The 21789-nt window shown below is 32.2% G+C and overlaps 2 protein-coding genes across 4 annotated transcripts; one reads left to right on the top strand and one right to left on the bottom strand.

The window, feature by feature from the left end:
* The first annotated feature begins 10223 nt into the window (after positions 1–10223).
* Positions 10224–16674, top strand: LOC118060690 (LRR receptor-like serine/threonine-protein kinase ERL1). The gene is made up of 27 exons (XM_035073948.2): positions 10224–10497; positions 10864–11002; positions 11115–11186; positions 11300–11371; positions 11464–11535; positions 11622–11693; positions 11795–11866; positions 12034–12105; positions 12204–12275; positions 12355–12423; positions 12556–12627; positions 12710–12781; positions 12907–12978; positions 13074–13145; positions 13218–13289; positions 13390–13461; positions 13557–13628; positions 13732–13803; positions 13892–13963; positions 14069–14140; positions 14236–14307; positions 14381–14452; positions 14561–14634; positions 14759–14890; positions 14984–15322; positions 15480–15850; positions 16012–16674. The coding sequence occupies exons 1-27, from the start codon at positions 10395–10397 to the stop codon at positions 16372–16374; spliced, it is 2958 nt and encodes a 985-aa protein (XP_034929839.1). The 5' UTR covers positions 10224–10394; the 3' UTR covers positions 16375–16674.
* Positions 16675–16755: 81 nt separating this feature from the next.
* LOC118060691 (protein TPX2) lies at positions 16756–20707 on the bottom strand. Of its 3 annotated transcripts, none has more exons than XM_035073949.2 (14): positions 20004–20707; positions 19804–19887; positions 19538–19700; positions 19312–19420; positions 19124–19174; positions 18877–18965; positions 18684–18765; positions 18532–18594; positions 18324–18398; positions 18137–18195; positions 17868–17979; positions 17604–17663; positions 17448–17513; positions 16756–17345 (listed from the first exon to the last, which is right to left on the bottom strand). In XM_035073949.2, exons 1-14 carry the CDS (start codon positions 20206–20208, stop codon positions 17307–17309), a joined length of 1257 nt encoding a protein of 418 aa, XP_034929840.1. In that variant the 5' UTR covers positions 20209–20707; the 3' UTR covers positions 16756–17306. The 3 variants fall into 3 exon arrangements, with proteins under 3 accessions (XP_034929840.1, XP_034929841.1, XP_034929842.1); XM_035073950.2 differs by having other exon boundaries at positions 17868–17943; XM_035073951.2 differs by lacking the exon at positions 19804–19887.
* Positions 20708–21789: the final 1082 nt, after the last annotated feature.

Genomic DNA, 21789 nt, shown 5'->3' with positions numbered 1-21789 from the left:
AACTATGTGTATTTAAAATAATTTATGTATATCTTAATTAATTTTTTAAAGTTATAAATTTAATGATTAAATAAACTTTTAGTAATTTTAAATTTATAATACTCTAATTAGTAATTTTTAAAAAGCAAATCCAAAACTAAATCAGTTAAATTACACCGCTCAGTATTTTTTATTTTATCTTCTTCTCAACTCGACTCTTTCTTGCCTTCTTCCTTCTGCAACTCTTTGTCTTTTAGAAACAACACCAACAAGCCTTGGAAGAAAAAGGAGAACACGAAAGCGAGAATTCATTCATTCACTCTCTGATGAAGCAAACAGAGGCGCCTAAGCTTCGTTGCCAGCGAAATGAAAGCAACGCAACTTTCTCTGAAGACAACAATCCTGACGGTTCCTGTTCTTATCATGATTCGGTACTTGTTTACATAAAAATTGTATACATAGCCTTTTATGAGTTTACATTAAAAAAAAAAAAAAAAATTGAATTTCATGAATTTTTAAGGACTAAAAGTTTATAATTTAAAAAGTTTGAGGATCAGAGTGAATGTTTAGCCCCAAATTTTTTTTTAAAAAAGTATTTTTTTGTTGTCTTTTTCAATCTAGTCCTCTATCTTTGAATCTTACCCTTTCATAATAAATATGATTTAATTGGCCATGTATTTTAGCAAATAAAGGTGCAATTAGAAGGGGGAAAAAAGAAAAGAGAGAAAAAATCATTCTTATATCTTTCGTTGAACAGTGGTGTGGAAAACAATATTTCCCCCAGGATTTTTAAAGTATGTGTAATGAAGATACCATGACATTAAGATCTTCCTAATTGAAATCATTTTTTTCCAAATTAATTTATATATTTGCAATCTTCTCTTTAGATCTAACCAAGAGAAGAAACAACAGTGATTTCAAGTTTTCATCAAGTTATAAAGGAGTGATATTAGGTAAGGCTCAAGGCATAATTGACTTGGATTAACTCAATAAAATAACCATGTTTTTATTTTTTTAATTTTTTATTAACCTGAATTAATCTAAGTCTGGGTACTTGCTAACTTGTAACTAGAGTTTTTAGAAGTTAGACTTAACACCAAGACATCTAATAAAAATTTATCATTATGAACCATGAAGTTAATAAGATTAGTAGTTTTTTTTTTTTTTTTTTTTTTGTCTAGAAACCATTATTTTAAAACTCAATCCAGCAGGCTGATCATGACCTGAGTGACCCATGTCTAGGCCATGCCATGTTTTAGCAAAAATCAAGGGAGGATTGGCTTCCAGTGTGACATGGTTATCCCGATGAAAACTCAACTGAAACCAATTAACTTTTTTTTTTCTAATTTTTTCTCTTAAAATAAAATCATTTTTACTTTTTCATTACATTAACAAAGGGACAAACCCAACTCAACCACCCTAAATTGAGACCGAAGACATGAGACTTGTCTTAAATTAATATTAGATCGAGTTTAAAAACTATACCAAAAACATTACATAATTAATTATTTAAAAAAATATATCTAAAAAATAAGATGAGTTATACCTTCTTTTAAAAACTAAACTATGGAAGGGACACTTTGAGATCGAATTGAAAGGAAAGGAAAATAAATAGGAAAGATTTTTTTATGATTATTCAATCTAATAAGGCAGAACAGCGTAAAAATCAGTAGATACTATATGGATAGGAATCACGGGTCGTCTGATGGGTGCAATCAATACTCCATCTTTATTTCCCTACCCACACAACTTCGGTTTGGGTCCCGCTTCGGTTTGGGTCCCACCGACTATTGCCTTTGTCATCAGGCATGTAAATATAAACATATGGCACAGCAGAAGGCTGGGAGCTGCAGGGAACACGCACAGGTTACTTCCACACTGGTCTTTATTCCTTTGTCTACTGTTTGCCTCCTCTTTCCATATCTCCTCCGGATCTTCCTTTTTCCATATTATTAATGTTTCGATATTATTTCAGAATATCAAAAATAAATATAGCTGATATATAAATACGCCTGGGCTTGAAAACAGAGCTAAAAATGGATGGTTTTTATTTCTCTCGTATGCAACTTTTAATCAATTTTAATGTAATTTTAACTTCAGGTTGCTCAACAAGATTGAAAGGAGCATTGAAAGGGGTGCATGCATTCAAGAGTAACCGTTCATAAAGCAAACTAGATAAGAAATTATAAAGTGAGTTCATATTTATATCTAATAAATTGTTTTAACTTAATTTAAAAATAAGATTTGTTTTAACAAATAAAAAAACTGAGAAAATCGAGGTCATCTCTTGAATTATTGAAAAATCCTATAGAAAATAATAATAAAAAAACAACAAGTCCAATCTCCAATTAAAATAAATGCTAAAATATAAAACTAAAAAAATATAAGATTAAAAAATCGTGCAATTCCGGACGAATCTCTCAAATTTATAACTCGTGAAATCTCATACCTAAATTCAATTCTCAATCAATTTAACGTTGAATGATAAAATTAGAAGAAAAATAATATAAAAAAATAGTAATAAAAAGAATTATGATAAAATCCAATACAAAAAAATAAAGGATGAAATCATTAAAAAAATTTTTAAAAAATTATCAAAAATAAAATAAATAATTATCAAAAGAATGTGAATCATATTTGACAAATAAAAATATTAAAGGATTATAAAATTAAAAATAAGTTTTAATTTTATAAATTAAAAAAATTTATAATTAAAAGTAAAAGGGACTAGATATAAAGAAAAAATAAATTAAAAGGTTATTATAAAAAAATAAAAGGTTAAGCATAAAAATTAAAAAAGAAAAAAGAAAAAAAAAGTCAACCTCCTTAACCCAAAGAGAGTCAAGCTAAACACGCCACTAAATATAGTGGAATAGCTTACTTCATTGACCACTTTATTATTTTATTATTTTTTATATTTATTAAAATGTCAAATTATTCTTATTTTTATCTGATGACAATAATAAAAACAGAAGATGAAAGATTGAAATAACTTTAGAGTAAAGTTCAATAAATTTTCTTTTAAAAACAATTCAGTTATTCTATTATATTTTTAAAAAGTAAATTAAAAAATATAATAAAAACAAGTCGATCAAATAATGTTATTTTTCTATTAATATAATATAATAGTCATTAAAAATTTACATTATTAATTTTAAATTTTATAAGATTAATTTAAATATTCATGTTATTAAAAAAAAATCATATCACTGTGTAAAAGTCTCCAGCTGGCCCGATTATTTTTATAATAATCAATGAAAAGACGGTTTACGAGGAGGATAAAATTGTCGGTGCATTATTACAATCTACAGTATATACTGATTCTATAAAAACAGTGATTTCACGGCATAAATTAGTTTTTGTTAATTAATAATAATTTATATTAACTAATAATATATTTTTTTCAAATGGTGTTGGAACTTGAACTCTCTGGCTAGCCCAGATGGCAAATTGTTACTGGAGAGAAAGGGACCTGGAATCTCCTTCAATGATTACAATCTGCATTACCCTCTGGGAAAAACAAAACAAGTTCTTCCTGCATCGATTATCACACACGTTAATCTTCCAAGGGTGTGACGCGCGTTTCTTAATCTTTTTTTTTTTAAAAAAAATTGTTTTAGTTTACTGATAAAACATAATTTATAAAAAATAAAAAAAATACTTTAATATATCCCTAATTAAAAAACATTTTAAAGAACAATTAATCGCAGACATCTCCTTGAACCCTAGAAAGTACATTTCACACTTGTGGTAAAATCACATCAGTCACAACTCTTCCGAGACCAGATATTAAATACACAACCGTGCATGCATGAGGTCCCACCAACGTTTGCATGGATTGGTGTCACGGCAGCAATGCTAGCAGACGGCTGAAACCGGCGGAGCAGACGCTAGGGGTGCTGGTTACTGCTTTTCAGAACACCTAGCTAGGCCACTGCTATGCCCTAATGTAGCTGCTGCTGCTTCTATAGGTCAGTTTGTTGTCTTTTTCTTGAGGGTAATAGCCTGTCTCGGATTTCTTAAATCCACCACGTGTATTAAGATTTTTTAAAATGAAATGATGGTAACTAAATCATTGGAAGGGATCAAAGCTTTTTTAAAAATATTAAATTAATATTTTTTCATTATTGTACAGGGATTTTAATGAAGAACACCCTGCTAGAGGGGGGTTGGAACAATTTATTGTTTGGCCTAGAGAATTGTTAAATACAATTTCTATTTCTATAATAATAATTGACCCGAGTCATGTACGGAGTGCACTTATCGTCGTTCTGAGAAATCATGCGTGTACATAATTCTTTCCAGCGTTATAAATATTTTATTTATAGCAGATTGAGTGTATCAAGATTATATTTTTTAATAATATATATATATTATATATATATTATTTTTTTTTCCTTATGATATCTCTTAAAATTTGAAATCTAGATAGATAATTAAGTAAGATCTCGCAAATGTAATGGTTGTGAGTTGTGAGTTGTGACTTGAAGGTGTGCTTGATATTATAATTGCTGTGACTAGCTCAGGGTTTAACTCGATAAAGGGCTCAGACCAGGCTAGGTTAGGTCAACATAATTAACCGGTTTGAGAGATCTTGACTAGGTCAACTCCTTGGATGATTTAAGAAATATACCTGGTGTTTATACTGTAGCATAGTCACCTTCCTTCTTTTCTCATACGCCTTATTATCTTGTGCTTTTCTTTCTAAATTTTGAAATATTTTGTTCTTTGTAGTGTTTTGTTGTGAGCAGTGTTGACTCGGCCTCGCATGTTATTCTGATGATCTATGAATTTGGGCTGTTTTGATAAAAATATATATATATATATAACAATGTACTTCTAATAGCTTTTAAAAATATTTAATTATTTTTTGTTAATCCAAGTCAATTCTCATATGATACCTTATCTAAGTCTTGAGCCTGATCTATCCTGAATCATATCTTATAATTAATGTGGCTGCATAAGTTTAATCTAATTTGGGGCATTTCAAAGGGGATGTGCTAAGTGGAAAGTTAAAAATAAATAAAAAGATTTAATTTGGTTTTCAATGTTTGTTTTACATGCTTCAAGTAAAATGCTAAATAAATTGCTAAAATATCATTTCTCTCGTAAAAATATTATTCCTACTTATCTTGCAAAAATATCAAAACCTTACAAAACACTTCAATGCAATAATGATTTTTTCACTAGTTTTTCTTTCTTTGAATTTTTTATTTAAATTTATGATTTTTTGGTTTACTTTCAAGTCGAACCGGGTCAAGTTGTTAAAATTAATACATATAAAGAATATAAACTTGTAATAAATGATATTTTACCACTAAAATACACATAAAAAGGTCATATTTAAACTATTCACAAAACCATACTACTAATTTTACTCTTCTAGATATCATATTGCGACGGAGATGCTCTCATGCACCTATACTAAAGAGGGGCAACAGGCAGTCTCAGGGAAACTCCAAATCTCCAGCAAAGAACAAAGTTGTTATCCTGTCCAACTCGAAAAGGCAAGGATTCCAGGCACGTCTATGGAAATTGGAAACCAAATTTGCAAGATCCCAGATAATTAGGGCTTAGAACCCTAAGTCAGAAGTGGGGCAATCATGATCTGCAAGGGGACCCGAGTTCTTGTTTTGCATGATAGAAACAAGCCAGCCACGTCTTGATATTGTGTATACAGATTAGAAATAAATACTCCTGCACAGTAGAGAAAAAAAAGAGAGCAAAGTTTGAGAAAGTAGAAGCACGAGCCAGCTTTATACATGGCAACCTACTTATTGCAAAAGTGCTGACACTCGCAGCTTGCAGACACTGCAGGCTCCTGCCTTTTCCAGCCCTTTGTGTTTATTGTTTTCCCACGACAATCTTGTACAGTTCTTTTTATAGAATAAAAGAGTTTGAAAAGCTAGATGCATATACATCGAAATTCACATTATAGTATTTTATAAAATATATGGCACTCAAATTAATAATTAAAAAATAAAATCAAAACCTAATTATTTATTTAAGTAATATACTTAGTGAGAGACGATTTTGCCATATCTAAGAAAATACATCTAACGTGCAATTGTTTTAAATCGCTTATCATGTCCAGAACTAGTGCTGCCTAGTTAGATTATTAGATAAACAAGGACTTGTAATATGGAACGTACCGTTCTATTTATAGTTGTTAAACTTAGCTTAATAAAAGTATAGTCATGCAGGATAGATGAATTAATCTCGATAAATTTATAAAAATATTATCTCAAGGTGTTTTTTAATTAAGGTACATTAATTTTAAATAAAAAAAAGTTCGAGAAAAAAGTCAAATCTTGGTAAACTCATGCCACTGGGACACTTAAATTTTCTTGTTTGCAACATGTAATCTGCCCAATTGTTTTTTAAAAACAGGGTTTAATTTTTTTAAACCCAAAAATACATTTTTAAATATAATTTTGATCTAAAACACTTACGAAAACCATAGAGATTATCCCAAGCTTGAATATGTTTTTTTCATAAACTTTAAAGATAAAAAAAAAAAAAACACTTAATATGTACTTTCATTATCAAATAAAATTATTTGACATGAATATCATTATTTTTTGTGATTTAAATCTGTGTTACCAATACTTTTCTCTCTCTATCACTGGACTCAGATGACCTTCATGTCTCCTCTCTTTACTAGGAACTAAAAATAACAAAAATAAATTTTTATACCAAAATTAAACTAGAAAAATATTGAGAATAAATAATTTATGTGATTTTTAAAGTTTAAGATCAAAATGTATCTTTTAAAAAACTTATAGTATGTCATCTATATTTGATGTTTTTTTTATTATTTTGGTTCCTCTTCTTTTAATCCTGTTATCTTATAAGAAATAAAAATTAACTGGTCTTAAATTAGGACTAAATTGCGAGAAAAAATATTTAAGGGTTAAATTAAACAAAAAAAAAACCACAAACTACCCACAGTAATGTATGAAAAGATAAATGATGAAGGCTTGCATAGTACAAATTAAAACCTACTCCTTTTTGGAGTAATAGTAAAAAAACCTACTCCTTTTAGAGTAATAGTAAATTGTTTAGTCTTTACATGTATGTACAGTTTTGAATTATATATAAATATATATATATATATATATATATATATTTTATTATTATTATTATTATTATTATTATTTTATTATTATTATTATTTTTTTGGCGCGGGGGGAGAAATCTTGAATCATGGCTGAATAATTGTTGAGAAAGTTCAGCATAAAGTGATTTCTTCATGACTTGTGTATGAGGTGGTGGGAAAGGCCATGACACCATCAAAAGCAGCTGATAATGTATTGTGTCGTAAAGCTTGTTAAATAAAAAATTCATTTTTCTTAACAACTAGGGGAATATTACAAGAAAAGTTAATCCCATGAGTGGATTAATTAATATTATTGAGATTATATAGATAAACCTCTGTAAATTAATATTATCAGATCATTAGAATTTATTAGTGAATCGAAATATTATTCAATTATGATATTATTTAAACTCTGAGTTTAAATAAAAAATATTATTCAATTAAAACTATTAATTAATCGAGTATTAATTTATCGGATGATACTAACAATAACTAATGCTCAAAGTCAAGACATTAACCAACTCAACAATACATGTATTTATTATTACGATGTACAGTTTTTATTTTAATATTTTTTATTTTAAAATATACTAAAGTTATTTTTTATTCTTTTATAAAATATGATTTGCACTGTAATTCCAAACGATATCTAGTCCGCGCTTTTTAAGAAAAAAACAAGCCAATGCCTACTTATTTTCCTAAAATGTAATTACTTTATTTTTTTTTTCATTGTAATTTTCTGAACACCACTCATCTTTAAATTTAAAATTCCACATAACATTTTGATTATGAAATTAAAATTAAAGGAGTGTTGACCTAAATTTATTAAAAAAATTATAGAACTAATTATAAAAATATACCATAAATTGCCTGGAATTATTGTTTAATTTGCAATTTACATAACGGGATGACATTAATTTACAAGATTATATACTTTAATATATTATTTACATTTATAACTATCTTAATATATTAACTTGTCTTAGATTATCTCAATAATATGATTTGACCCGTTTAAAAATTAAAACGAAAAAAAAAAGGTACAAATAATGTATTATTTATTTAACAAGGCAGCCATGTGCTCATAAATTAATAACAAGAAGAAAAAAAAGGAGCCATCAATCCCCGTTAGTTCACGACCGTTAGCAACACCTCCTCTCCCAACTCGTCCTCAACGCGCGTGGAAAAGAAAAAAACAGTAGAAGTGGCCGTCAAAAATCGTAACGACATTGGAAAACGGCAGCTATTGTACGAATGACGGCTGCTCTCTTCCACCCACTGTCAAATATCAAATCAAAACAACATTTTTGGTACTAAAAATGTAAAAAATACATTAAATCAATAATAATAATAATTTTTCTCCTTTCCTGAAGGGAAGTAAGGCTCGGTTTAAAAAAATTATTTTTAATATTAACCTATTATAATAATTTTAAATAAAAAACGGTTAAAAATATAATCACTACTCTGAATATGAAGTGTCAAATAAAAAAATATGTTGACTACTGCTCTCTCTTTCACTCATTGAATTTGATTTGCAATGATTGCCAAAAAAAGAAGAAAGAATTGTAATATAGCTAAAAAATTCAAATTCAAATTTAATATTATAATATTCAATGATATTTGCCTCTAGCATTTCACAGCCTTTTCTGAGATTTATCATGGATATATCTATTTTAAGAGTTTCGATACTAATAATCGTCCTGTAAACAACTAAACTAAGTTAGCGTTTAGTAGTAATGTGGTATAAATATTTTTAAAAATAATTTTTTTTTGAAATATATATATATATATTTATATATCTTTGTTATTTTTAATATTAACATGTTAAAATTATAAAATTAATATTTTTTCAATTCAAGTTTATTTTTAAAAAATATCTAAAAGCAAAAGCTGCAACTCTCCTGAATAAATTTATACTTTTAAGTAGTTTTAATAAAATATTCTCATATGATTATAATGAGAATATAATCATAAATTTATATTTTTAAAATATTTTTTGTAATTTTTTTAATTTTTTTTATTTTAAAATAATTTAAAAAAAATATAAAAAATCAATTTCATAAATTTATGCACAAGCATGTGCATGCATTTGGTTTAAGAGAATGGACAGCTTGAACCCAGCAATTAAGTTGAATCTTTTTTCTCAACACCACCTCCTAATTTGTGGATAAAAATTACCATTTAAATCAAATAATCAAAATCTTAGCAAATATAGTCTAATCAAAATCAAATAATCTTATCTTAATAAACTTTCTATTTTTAGCAAAGAGAATTCTGAATTATAATAACTCTAATTTATCTAATTATTTTACAACTATGGGTGCACTATAATTTATATTATGTTTTTTAAAAATAATTCTTGATTGGAAATATATTAAAATTTTAATAATTTCTTTTTATTTTTGATACAAACATATTAAAATTATTAAAAACTACTAAAAAACCATCAATTTTATATTTTTTAAAAGTTAAAAACACTTTTAAAATGTACTTATAAGCAAAAACTAACACACTTCTAAATAATCAATATTTAATGGATTTGAATTACTAAATCAGTAGATAAACTCATATATAATTTGATCAATTGTGGTAAATAATTTTTTTATCAAAATAATATTTTTTTTTTATAAATATTTTTTGATTTTAATATAGTCATGATCAAATTATAAATCAACTCATGAAATTATTTAAAAGGATGTTTGAGAGTATGATGATAGTTATTTTTTATTAAAAATAAATCAGAATAATATTATTTTTAATATAAAAACATTAAAAAAATATATAACTATATATATATATATAAATAAATTTACAGTAATTTATTTTTTTAAAATATAATTTATATAGCGTTTCTAAACCAGGTCTAAATCCGATAACCTCAATAACAAAACTGATTTAAAATAAAACCCAACTTAACTTGAGAATTTAGTAACTATGCGAATAACCAAAATTGGCTCCCTACAAGAATCAAAGTACTGTAAAAATTTTATTTGAATTACTATTTGACTGCTTTAACTAGCAAACAAAGCAAGTCAGCCACAAACGTCTCTTCACCGCCGTTTATTACACTGCCCCTCTCCTTCTCTCTCTACTGTACTATGTTTCTGTCCTCTCATTCTCTCTCTCACTTCATAAATAAATTCTGTGCCATGTTATAACTCTCTACCTTACAGTTCACGCCAAACGAATGCTCCGCGTTCTCTCTCTACCAATGACTGCAGATAACCTCAAGACCTCATAATTTACGTTTCTTCCTCCTGTTCTTCGTCTTATACATTCACTCGTGTCTTGTTTTCCTGTTCGTGTATGAAAAAAAATGAAAAAAATGAAGCTAGTAGTGGTTTTCAAGCACTGTTTAGCAATGGCGGTGCTGGTTCTGCTTCTCATGTCTCCTCTTGTTTCCCCACTTAACGACGAGGGTACTGCTCTCTCCTTGTGTACCTTTTCTTGTTTGTTAGCTTCATCAGGTTTTTCCTTGTGTTTGCTATCAGTTTTTGAAATGTTGCAGCATCTTTATTTCCCTTTTCTTGACGCGGGCTCCTTAAAGATGGTGATTTTAGCTGTAAAATGGATCAAGGATTCTATTTCCTTTTGTGTTTGTGACTGTGAGAGAGGAGGAATTTAGTGAGAGACTCCCAAAAGTGGTGGGGTTTAAAAGATTTGTTTTGTTTGACTTTTGTTTAATAAATCAAACCGCTTGATAGAAGAGCTTGGAAAGTTATAGTTTTTTTATGTATAGCCTTTTGGATTCTTGTATTTTTAATTAAGATATTGTCTTGATGCAGGGAAAGCATTGATGTCTATTAAGGAATCATTTAGCAATGTGGTGAATGTGCTTCTTGACTGGGATGATGTGCACAATGAAGATTTTTGTTCTTGGCGTGGTGTGTTTTGTGAAAATGTCAGCTTCTCCGTTGTTTCTCTGTAAGCCCTTGAAAGATGGTCACTTTCTTTCACTCCTTTTATTTTATTTCGGCCTTTCGCATTGTTTTGCAAATTTGGGTTTTAAAATCTTGCCGTTGTGTGTTCTGTGTAGTAACCTTTCCAATTTGAACCTTGGTGGTGAAATTTCTCCTGCCATTGGAGACTTGAGGAACTTGCAATCCATGTGAGCTGCGTCTCTTTTCATCAAGCATACGAGTAGTTGTTTGGAATCTGTCCTTGTTTCTTCCTGTTTGGTCTTCTTGATAGTACTTTTTTCTGATTTTTTGAAAATGGCAGAGACTTTCAAGGGAATAAGTTGACTGGTCAAATCCCAGAAGAGATCGGCAATTGTGCTTCATTATTCAATCTGTAATATTCTGCAGTCTGTGTGATAAAAATTTGATTATCTGCTGGTTTTTAGTGATTTCTGGTTAACTCGTGGTTTGCATTGTGGAATCTAGGGATCTTTCTGATAACTTGCTTTATGGTGACATTCCCTTTTCTATTTCCAAGTTGAAGCAACTTGATACCCTGTAAGAATCCTTTTTTTGAGTTTCTTTCAGTCTATGTTTCAGCTTGGGTTTTCTAGTTTAATGGAGTAATTTGTCCTCCAATGTAGAAATCTGAAGAACAACCAGCTTACTGGTCCTATTCCTTCAACTTTAACCCAAATTCCAAATCTGAAGACACTGTGAGTCCTAGTGATTAACGTTTTGATATGGTGTTTATGAATCACCAGATTCTTCCAATTGGTACTGATATTATTGAAATGTTGCTTGTGATCCTTTTTAGTGACCTTGCTAAAAACCAGCTGACCGGTGAGATACCAAGACTGATCTACTGGAATGAAGTCTTACAGTACCTGTGAGTATTTCAGTTTTTGGCATAGTTAAGCACTTGTAAGATTATTTATTCTTTTGACCCGTTGATTGAACCTTTATAGGATTTTCTGGATTCGGTGTTGTAAGCCAAAGCATTTTTTAACCTGGAGTCTGATTATTTTCGTTAACATGTTTCATTTGTGCCCCCAGCGGATTACGTGGCAATTTGTTGACTGGAACACTGTCAGAAGATATGTGTCAGTTGACTGGCTTGTGGTATTTGTAAGTAGTCAACCTGCCTGCTTATGTATTCCTGTTGAGTTGTTTTCGCTTTTAATTTCTAATTTTCCTGGACTTGATTTTTTTTTTTTTTTTGCCAGTGATGTGAGAGGAAATAACCTATCTGGCACAATTCCTAGTAGCATCGGCAACTGTACCAGTTTTGAGATACTGTATGTTTTCTGCTACAGACTGATTTTGAGTTGTTTATGAGATTTCTTGATGTGTTTACTTTTAGTTTGATAATTACAGGGATATATCATACAATCAGATCAGTGGGGAGATACCATACAACATTGGCTTCTTGCAAGTTGCTACTCTGTACGTCTTCTATTTTCTACATTATTCTTTGCCATATGGAGCATGCTATTTTAAGTTATCATAAAGCAAGATGATAGAGTGTCCTACCATGTATATGACATACCACAAGTAATTGCTGTTCCTCTTTTTTAGGTCCCTTCAAGGTAATAGTCTCACCGGGAAGATTCCAGAAGTGATTGGTTTAATGCAGGCCTTGGCTGTTCTGTAAGTATGATTTAAAATCATCAATGTTTTTATTTACAGCATGGTGATCTGTAGTGTGTACTTATTTCTTTTCTTTTTAAAGGGATTTGAGTGACAATGAGCTAGTTGGACCAATTCCCCCTATACTTGGCAATTTGTCCTACACCGGGAAACTGTGAGTTCATTTTGTTACAATCACTGTTTTTAACGATGGAAACTGTGAGTTCTATTTGGTAACATATAAAATTGCTACTGGCTCTTCCAATGGTTATGTGATTTTTTTTCTTTAATGCGCACCAGGTATCTTCATGGCAACAAGCTTACAGGACCAATTCCACCCGAGCTTGGAAACATGTCAAAGCTAAGCTACTTGTAAGATTCCTCTCCTGATTTGGAGGTTTCCAGATGCATTGATGTATATCAACACATACTTTATTTTATTTAGTGACTGAACAAAATTATTTTAGGCAATTGAATGACAACCAGCTGGTTGGAACAATTCCTCCTGAACTTGGGATGCTTGAACAGTTGTTTGAATTGTGAGTCTCCTGTGATTAAAAGCTTTCTGCTTTCTCCTCTATCCTTTACTTATTATTTTTTTTGTGGAACAGGAATCTTGCTAACAACCATCTTGAAGGCCCCATTCCGAACAATATCAGTTCCTGCAGGGCTTTGAACCAATTGTAGGAATTTTAATATCCTAGCTGTTTGCAACTATTTGTAGTGTCTTGTGTTTATGATGTGAGCTTGACAGCAACTAATTGGTATGACTTCCATATGTAGAAATGTATATGGTAATCACTTGAGTGGAATCATAGCTTCAGGTTTCAAGGGTCTTGAAAGTCTGACTTACCTGTGAGTTCTCGATACCATACTTGGAAGTTTTATCATATTTGTAGTTGCACTTGCACTATTTCCTGTCAATTAACTGATTTGTCTTGAATTTTCAGAAATCTTTCTTCAAACGATTTCAAAGGCAGTATTCCTATTGAGCTGGGACACATTATCAATTTGGATACATTGTAAGTTCCCTAATACTGCAGACTTTTTTGATTAATTGTTAACACTTGGCTTTGGAGCTCATTCAAACTGCAATTCACTGGTCTCATGAATCAATTTTTTCAGGGATCTCTCCAGCAATAACTTTTCGGGGCCCATTCCAGCTTCTATTGGTGATCTGGAGCACCTTCTCATGTTGTATGTCTTCTCTGGAGTGCAATGTTTGTTTAAATTTTAGTTCTTTGTTGGAACTTGCTGATCTAATTTCTGATGTTCACTTCTCCAGGAATTTGAGCAGGAATCATCTTCATGGAAGGTTGCCAGCTGAATTTGGGAACCTAAGAAGCATACAAGCTATGTAAGAGTCTTACAAACGCTACTATTAATTCTTGGATGAACTTTATTAGGGTATGCAATTTCCCCTTTCCTGAGTGTAATACAAATTGTGGTTTTTTTGCCCCAGAGACGTGTCTTTCAACAATGTGACTGGTAGCATTCCAGTGGAATTGGGGCAGTTGCAAAACATTGTTACTCTGTAAGTTCAAGGCTCGGATGAGGTCACTACTGTAAGTTCTTTTTTAATTGTGATGCATTTCTACAATGTAGTTCTAATTTGCTGATGGATGGCAGGATCCTGAACAACAATGACTTACAAGGAGAAATCCCCAATCAACTTACCAATTGTTTCAGCCTTGCCAATTTGTAAGCTATTTTACTTGTTTCTCTTCAAAGTTCATTTTTAATGCTGCCTGCTGAAAATGACTTTTTGTGTTAGGAATTTCTCATACAACAATTTGTCAGGAATTGTGCCACCTATTAGAAACCTGACAAGGTTTCCGCCAGACAGGTATGGAGTGGTTTACACTTTTTTCTTTGAAAGCACTAAAAATGAAAATTGCAGAATTAGTTTCCTGTAGAAACTCCCATGTATTGATTATTTGTATTCCCTCACCAGTTTTATTGGAAATCCTTTGTTGTGTGGCAACTGGTTGGGATCAGTATGTGGCCCTTATGTCCTGAAGTCTAAAGGTAACACCTTGTCCAATATGTTTTCTTTTTGAATGCTTGATTTCGTTTTTGGCATAGTCCACTCTAATTGAAGAAGGCTTTGGAGTTTTATCGGGAACTTATCAATCTATTTTATGCTGTTCAGTGATCTTCTCTAGAGCTGCAGTTGTCTGTATCACGTTGGGATTCGTAACATTATTGTCCATGATTGTTGTTGTGATTTACAAATCCAATCAACGGAAACAATTGACAATGGGATCTGACAAAACCCTTCAAGGCATGTGTTTTTCTTGATATTTGTTTGTTCTTGTTATGTTTATGGTTTTGCTTCACTTTCCCAAATCCTCATGGTTGGTTAATATCTTGCCAGGTCCTCCCAAGCTTGTAGTCCTTCACATGGACATGGCTATTCACACCTTCGATGACATAATGAGGAACACTGAGAATTTAAGTGAGAAGTATATTATAGGTTATGGTGCTTCTAGCACAGTATACAAGTGTGTGTTGAAAAATTCCCGACCACTTGCAATTAAGCGACTCTACAATCAGTACCCATACAACTTGCATGAGTTTGAAACTGAACTTGAGACCATTGGAAGCATCAGACACCGGAATATAGTCAGCTTACATGGTTATGCACTATCTCCTCGTGGGAACCTTCTCTTCTATGACTATATGAAGAATGGTTCTCTGTGGGATCTTCTTCATGGTCAGTGAACTAAACTTTCCCTTCTGTTCTGTTAGTCTTCCCTCTGGTTCACTTGTTCAATTTAGTTTCTTGTATATTCTTATTTCTCCCTTTGTCAAAACTGGTAGTTGTATGTTATGTTATTTTGCTAATGCTTCTCTGTTGCTATCAATGGAAGGATCATCCAAAAAGGTTAAGCTTGACTGGGAAACAAGATTGAAAGTAGCAGTTGGTGCTGCTCAAGGACTTGCTTATCTTCATCATGATTGCAACCCTAGGATTATCCACAGGGATGTGAAGTCCTCAAATATCTTGCTGGATGAGGATTTTGAAGCTCACTTGTCTGATTTTGGAATAGCTAAATGCATCCCAACTACAAAAACTCATGCCTCAACTTTTGTCCTGGGGACCATTGGCTACATTGATCCAGAGTATGCCCGGACATCGCGGCTAACTGAAAAATCAGATGTTTATAGTTTTGGCATTGTTCTCTTGGAGCTTCTAACTGGGAAAAAGGCTGTGGATAATGAGTCTAATTTGCAGCAACTGGTATGTATCTCAATAAATGTGCTCATAAACACATATGATTGCTAATGGTAGTTCTCAACATGGATAGGTGGCTACATAATGTCCAATTTAGTTGTTTTAAACGTTCTGACTTGTTATTTTTGCTGACGTCAACTCTATCCTTTGCCCATTGTTTCTATCAGATTTTATCCAGGGCTGATGACAACACTGTAATGGAGGCTGTTGACCCAGAGGTTTCCGTTACATGCATGGATTTGACGCATGTAAAAAAGAGTTTCCAACTTGCATTACTGTGCACCAAGCGCCATCCTTCAGAGAGACCAACCATGCAGGATGTGTCCAGGGTCTTGGTTTCATTTCTTCCAGCTCTTCCTACAAAAGCTTCTCTGCTTCCAAAGCCTATTGACTATGCCAAATTTGTCATCGACAAAGGACAGCAGCAGCAGCCAATAGGTAACCAGCAGCAACCTTCGCAGGAAAACAACTCTTCTGATGCACAGTGGTTCGTGAGGTTCAAGGAAGTTGTATCAAAGAACACTCTTTAATTTGCCTTGCACCCCAGAAAAATTCAGTGATAGAAAATCCCAAATTTTTGCTCCAAATGGGTTGTTTAAAGCACATCTGGTAATATGTTTCATCATGTTTTTGCACATATTAAGCTTAACTGCTTTTACAGAACACGGGGGGTTAAATCCCCTTCGGATAGCTGCTGTTGTCAAACTTCTTATACAAGTATTTCTATTATCTCGTAATTTATTTTGGTATATCATTCAAGACCTTTCGATGTAAGAATTGGGTTTTTAGCAACTCTGTGGTTCTGTGATCACCTTGATGCTTTTCATGAATGGAAAATGCGGTCTTTGAATGCATCTACTGTCTCTTGCTCTTGCTGCTTTGCTTGATAAGAGTTGGCAGAACTCAAAAACAAAGGGAAAAAGGGAAAAGCTTGAAACTACTCGACCTGGAAACTGTACATTTGTAATCTCAAAACTTTGCTTGGTAAGCATTCTTTCTCATAAATCGAACATATTTTCCCTTTGGAAGCCCCCGCTGACGGGCATTTCCCTTTCCCTACATATATGGGATTCTAGATACCAAAGCCTTTATGTAGATGTGCTGAAACCTTAACCAACATCATGCCATTTCAAGGATTTAATCCACGAAAAAACACTGCGGCTCTCTGCATATATCCACAAACTCCTGTAGAAATTAACCATCAAGTGATGGGCAATAAACTTGCAAACTCCAGGTTAGCATCCAAGCTATCTGCTAATGTTAAGTCTGGTTCGAGACAACGCAACAAACCCCTGGACACCGGTTATTACTCCCTCCTAGCTTAGTTAATTTGATCACGCTCATCGTCTATGATATGTAAGGTTTTTGAAAGAAAAAAAAAGAGAGGCCTTCATCAACTGAGAAACCATGTGAATGCCATGTCAATACACGTAGAAGGGAAGATAATATATAGATCCTCATTTTATAGGTTCAAACAGCCTGGTGCATTCTCTTTTGAGCCCTACATTCAAACAATGGAAGTTTTCATATATAATAAGAATGCGTTGCATTGCAAGTATAAAGAACAAATAAAATCACAAATGGAGAGTTTTAAGGAACCAACCCTATACTGCAATAGCAATTTTGTCTGAGCATTTGCATTAGAATGGACTTCAGATGCCAGGGAGAGCTGAATACCATGCCAAGAGAAAACATAAGAATCCATCCTGATGACTGGTTATAAAGAGACCACACAAGACATCATTCAAACGAAACAAACCTTACTAAATGATTCTATCGTGAGGTTCATCCGAAACCTCTTAGTCGGAGAATTTGGTTCCTACATAGAAGTAAAAAACACAGGACTGCTGTAAGCACTAAACAATCAAACATAAAGGCAGAATAGCAGGGCAGGACTTACGACTGTATACTACCATTAGCCAATAATCTCTTGAAATATCCTTAGGAGACAGATATGGCTTAATAAGCAAGAGAATCATTTGCATTACAAATTACAAATGGAAAAGTAAGAAATGCACCTAACCTTTCTATTAAGGCAGCGCGGTTTAAATTTATCAATGGCTTCTGATTTCTCCTTCAAGGTAGAATTGGACTTTTCTCTGTGAGAGGGATGTAGCTTCTTAACAAGTATCATACTGAAACACAAGGGTTTGACAAGAATACGTGGAGAGATTACACAACGGAACATACTGAAATTAAGTCCTATTTAGGACGAATGAATGCAGAGAGGAAAAGTGAAAAGGGATGCCTGTCTTAAAAAAATGAGAAAGTTGTCATTGCTGACAATGTTACCTTCTGGGGTCTGTGGTTCCATTTTGTGAAATAGGGTTAGAATTAGATACATTTGCTGCCTGAAATGAGAAAATCATTTCCTTGAGCAATGCAGAACATGTAGAAAATCAACGCAGAAATCTCTACCAGTCAAGAAGTATAAGAGGCAAAATGAAATTTAGCATCAATATGATTATTGATCACCTACATTATTAATAGATGAACGTTGCGTAGCAGCCCTCTCCGATGTCCTTGCTCTCTCCAACGTCCTCAGGTGAAAAACCTGAAGACCATGGAAAAGGCATATTAAAAGAAAAATTATGTGATCATCATAATCATTCAAATCAATGTCTCCAGAAACTCCAGGGAAAGAGCAAGAGCTAATAAAGCAAATTAACACCAGTTTTACTGATTACTTGAAAGTCTGGCCGTTGTGGAGTGCTTTTTCTAGGAAGAGGGAATGTAGGAGCCCTGAAAATCTTCAAACACACAGAACATAAGTACAAAGATGAAAACTTGTGAAATGGAAGACAAGAAAAAACACAAGACAGTTACTGAAAGAACCTACTTTTCTGTTCAATGGCCTTGCTTTAAAAGCACAAGAAGCATTTGGTTTCGCATTTTCATCAGACTCTAAATTAAGCTTAGACCTGAAAATTCAGAACAAGTAATAAAAAGATGGAAGAAATCAGGCAAAGCTCCATGTTATGAGGATCCTAAATAAAAATTATCAAACAAGATGCCACAGAAGTGATTGATACCTGTGTCTTTCTGCCCTATAAGATGTTCTAAGTATAGGTTCTCTGGGAATTGTGGCTTTTGTTCTGCCAAATGTGGGTCTTTCATCAACCTGTAACACAATCCATAATTGTCTAAAAAATCAGTAGATGAACAGGAAACTAAAATTAGACTATAATGCAGCAAAAACAATCTCAAATCCAAATCCAGTGGATATTCTTAAGCGATCATGAGCCAAAATTAACAATTCAGTTTGAATCTATGGCTAACCTTTTTCGGTTCCTTGTGCTGAAAGAGTGCTTGATGCTTCAAACAAGCAACCTGCATAGAAAATTAAAGAAGTAATCTTATGAAACATCGAACACTCACAAGTTGTGTGCCCAACTGCAATTCGAAAAGCGAGTACAATAAGCAAATCAAAGCCAGAATGATTCCGAAAAACGATGACATTTCTGCACCTTGCGCAAGTAACCAGACTCGAGCTTTTGCCTTTTGGTAGCTTGGTTTCCAATAACAGAAGAGCCCTTTGAATTTTTCTCTTCATTTTCCACTGAGAACTTGGTAAACCTGCAGCAAATTAAAGCAAATAACATGAAACAGAAAGTAGAGAAAATACACCAGAACATAAATTAGAAGTACTCATGGCAACTTCAAAAACATCATTACTTAAGAAATAGCTAGAACCTTCTGATCAATCGAGCGCAATGATTTTCCGGCCAGCAATTTTTCTTGGCCAGCTGACTTGCTGTGGGATTCATAAAAGAATTTTTCGATCGTGGTGACTTCACTGGGGACTTGGCTTCGGCTTTTGCAATAACTTGAACTATCTGATTATCAGATTCTAATCCTGCTTGGAAAAAAAAATTATTCACAACCTACAAAATTATTAACCTTCATAAAAGAACAAAAAATATAATAATTAGCATGGATTTCATATTATTTTCCGCTACCTATATAATTATTATGATCTGTTGAAATTTCTGCAGGTTCCAAGGAAGCAAAACTTGGTCTCCGTTTAGCCTTTATAGCAAAAGCTAAAAAAAAAAAAAAAAAATCCACAGAATTTTTTTTTAAAAAACAATAATAATCAAATAAAATTTGACTAAAAATTATTGATTAATTAGCAAACAAATATAGGACAATTACTTACGTGAAGGAGGATAACTTGGTGCAATTTCAAACCAAAATTCAGATTCTTGAGCCTCCAATTCTGTTTCTTGCCTCGAAAATTCATAATATTTTGAAGCATCAAACTCGTAATCAATATCGAAATCAGCATCATCACCATCAACGTCTCGGACCCAGATGGGTTCAACAGCAACGAATTCTTCTTCCGTTTCCATTTCTATATCCATATCTCTTCAGAATCACATTCCACGTACAGAAACAAGAGATCCCATAAAGGTTTCCACGTTCAAACTCTTGTTTTACGGCTTCAAAAGACAGAGCAACAGGACAGCATTGATGATGTTTATGGCTTAAAAAATTTCTTCCTTCGCTCTGCTGAGTTTTTCAAGAATGACAGAAGGGAGGTTAATTTTTTTGTTCTTTTATGGTAAACTCACGAGATGGGTGTGAATGTAGTATGATCATCTCTCACTTTCTCTCTCTTTCCTTCATATTTTTTCCCGGAAAATGAGAGAGAAAGGTGTAATGGCATGTTCAAGATTTCATTTATGTATTGTTCTCTGTTTGGTATGATCTCAAACTTTCCGGGAAAATGAACTAAGGAGAGAAAATGAGAGAGAGTTCAAGCAAAGGAAATTATTTTTCAGAGTGAAGGAGATGATTTTATCGAAGTAAACGGCGATAATTATGCTGTGATCACGTAATGAGACATGTAAGGAAGGCAGGCGCATGATAGGCAACTAGGCAAGACACAACTTAGAGAGGAGGAGGGATTCTAAATTTTGAACATGTGGCCCCAATCCTTCCATTATGACGATTTTACCCCCTCATTGGTAAATACACCCGTATACGTTATACGCTGAGTTGTAAATGATAATAGCGTATTTATGTTCGAGTAATATAAATTTTATAGATTTGTTTTTAAAAAGTCTTAATTATGATATATAAATGATAGAATCTATTTAAACATCGAATTCTAGTATGACGACAATGACAAATATCATGTGAGAAATTCATCTTAAATTTTAGAAATATTGAAAAAAAGGGAGAAATTGTTATGAAATCACCATAATATTAATTCAGTTTTATTGGGGGAAATAGATGAGGTTTATATGATCAGTCATTCATGCTTGATTAATTTTTATCATATTACAATATATAATGCATGAGATCATAAATGTATTTTTATTTTTATTTTGGTTTAAATTCTGGTATTTAAAAATATATTGAACCCTAAATAATCCAGTCCAGCCATAGCTTTTATATGATGTTTGATTATTATTTTGAAATAAAAAAATAAAAACATAGATTCAATAGATAGCATTATAGAGCATCACCAGCTGGTTTTTTGTCTGATTAAGTTAAATTATGGGGCCTGAGGAGTTGAAAACACATCTGCTCGTACATGATTTGTCAACACCAAATTGTGTCGCTGCTTGCTTAGTTGCTGAATGACAACACACAGAAAAAAGCATTAATAATACAAACAAAGTAATTTGAAATTTAAATAAAGAAAGAATATTATATACAAAGAAAAAGGAAGTGATCTTGGCGAGGCAAAAAGTGCAGGTGTTGGTCTTTTTTCTTACAATTTTGGCCATGTTTTTGTCTGGAATTGAAGCTTCCCCATAAGAGGACGCTACCTTGTACCTGGTTAGTTCAGTGCTCCTTGTTCAGATTTATTTAACTCTATTCTTTAGAGAATCTTTTTCCATGGTAAAGTTGAAGAACATCTTGTTCTTTTGCACTTGTGAAGCTTGCTACCAAAAAACATTGATGTGAACAGAGCAAATGTAATTCCTTGTAAG

The sequence above is a fragment of the Populus alba genome, chromosome 12 (genome assembly GCF_005239225.2).
Source record: "Populus alba chromosome 12, ASM523922v2, whole genome shotgun sequence".
Classification (NCBI taxonomy): domain Eukaryota; kingdom Viridiplantae; phylum Streptophyta; class Magnoliopsida; order Malpighiales; family Salicaceae; genus Populus; species Populus alba.
This window is presented reverse-complemented; position numbering and strand designations above follow the sequence as displayed.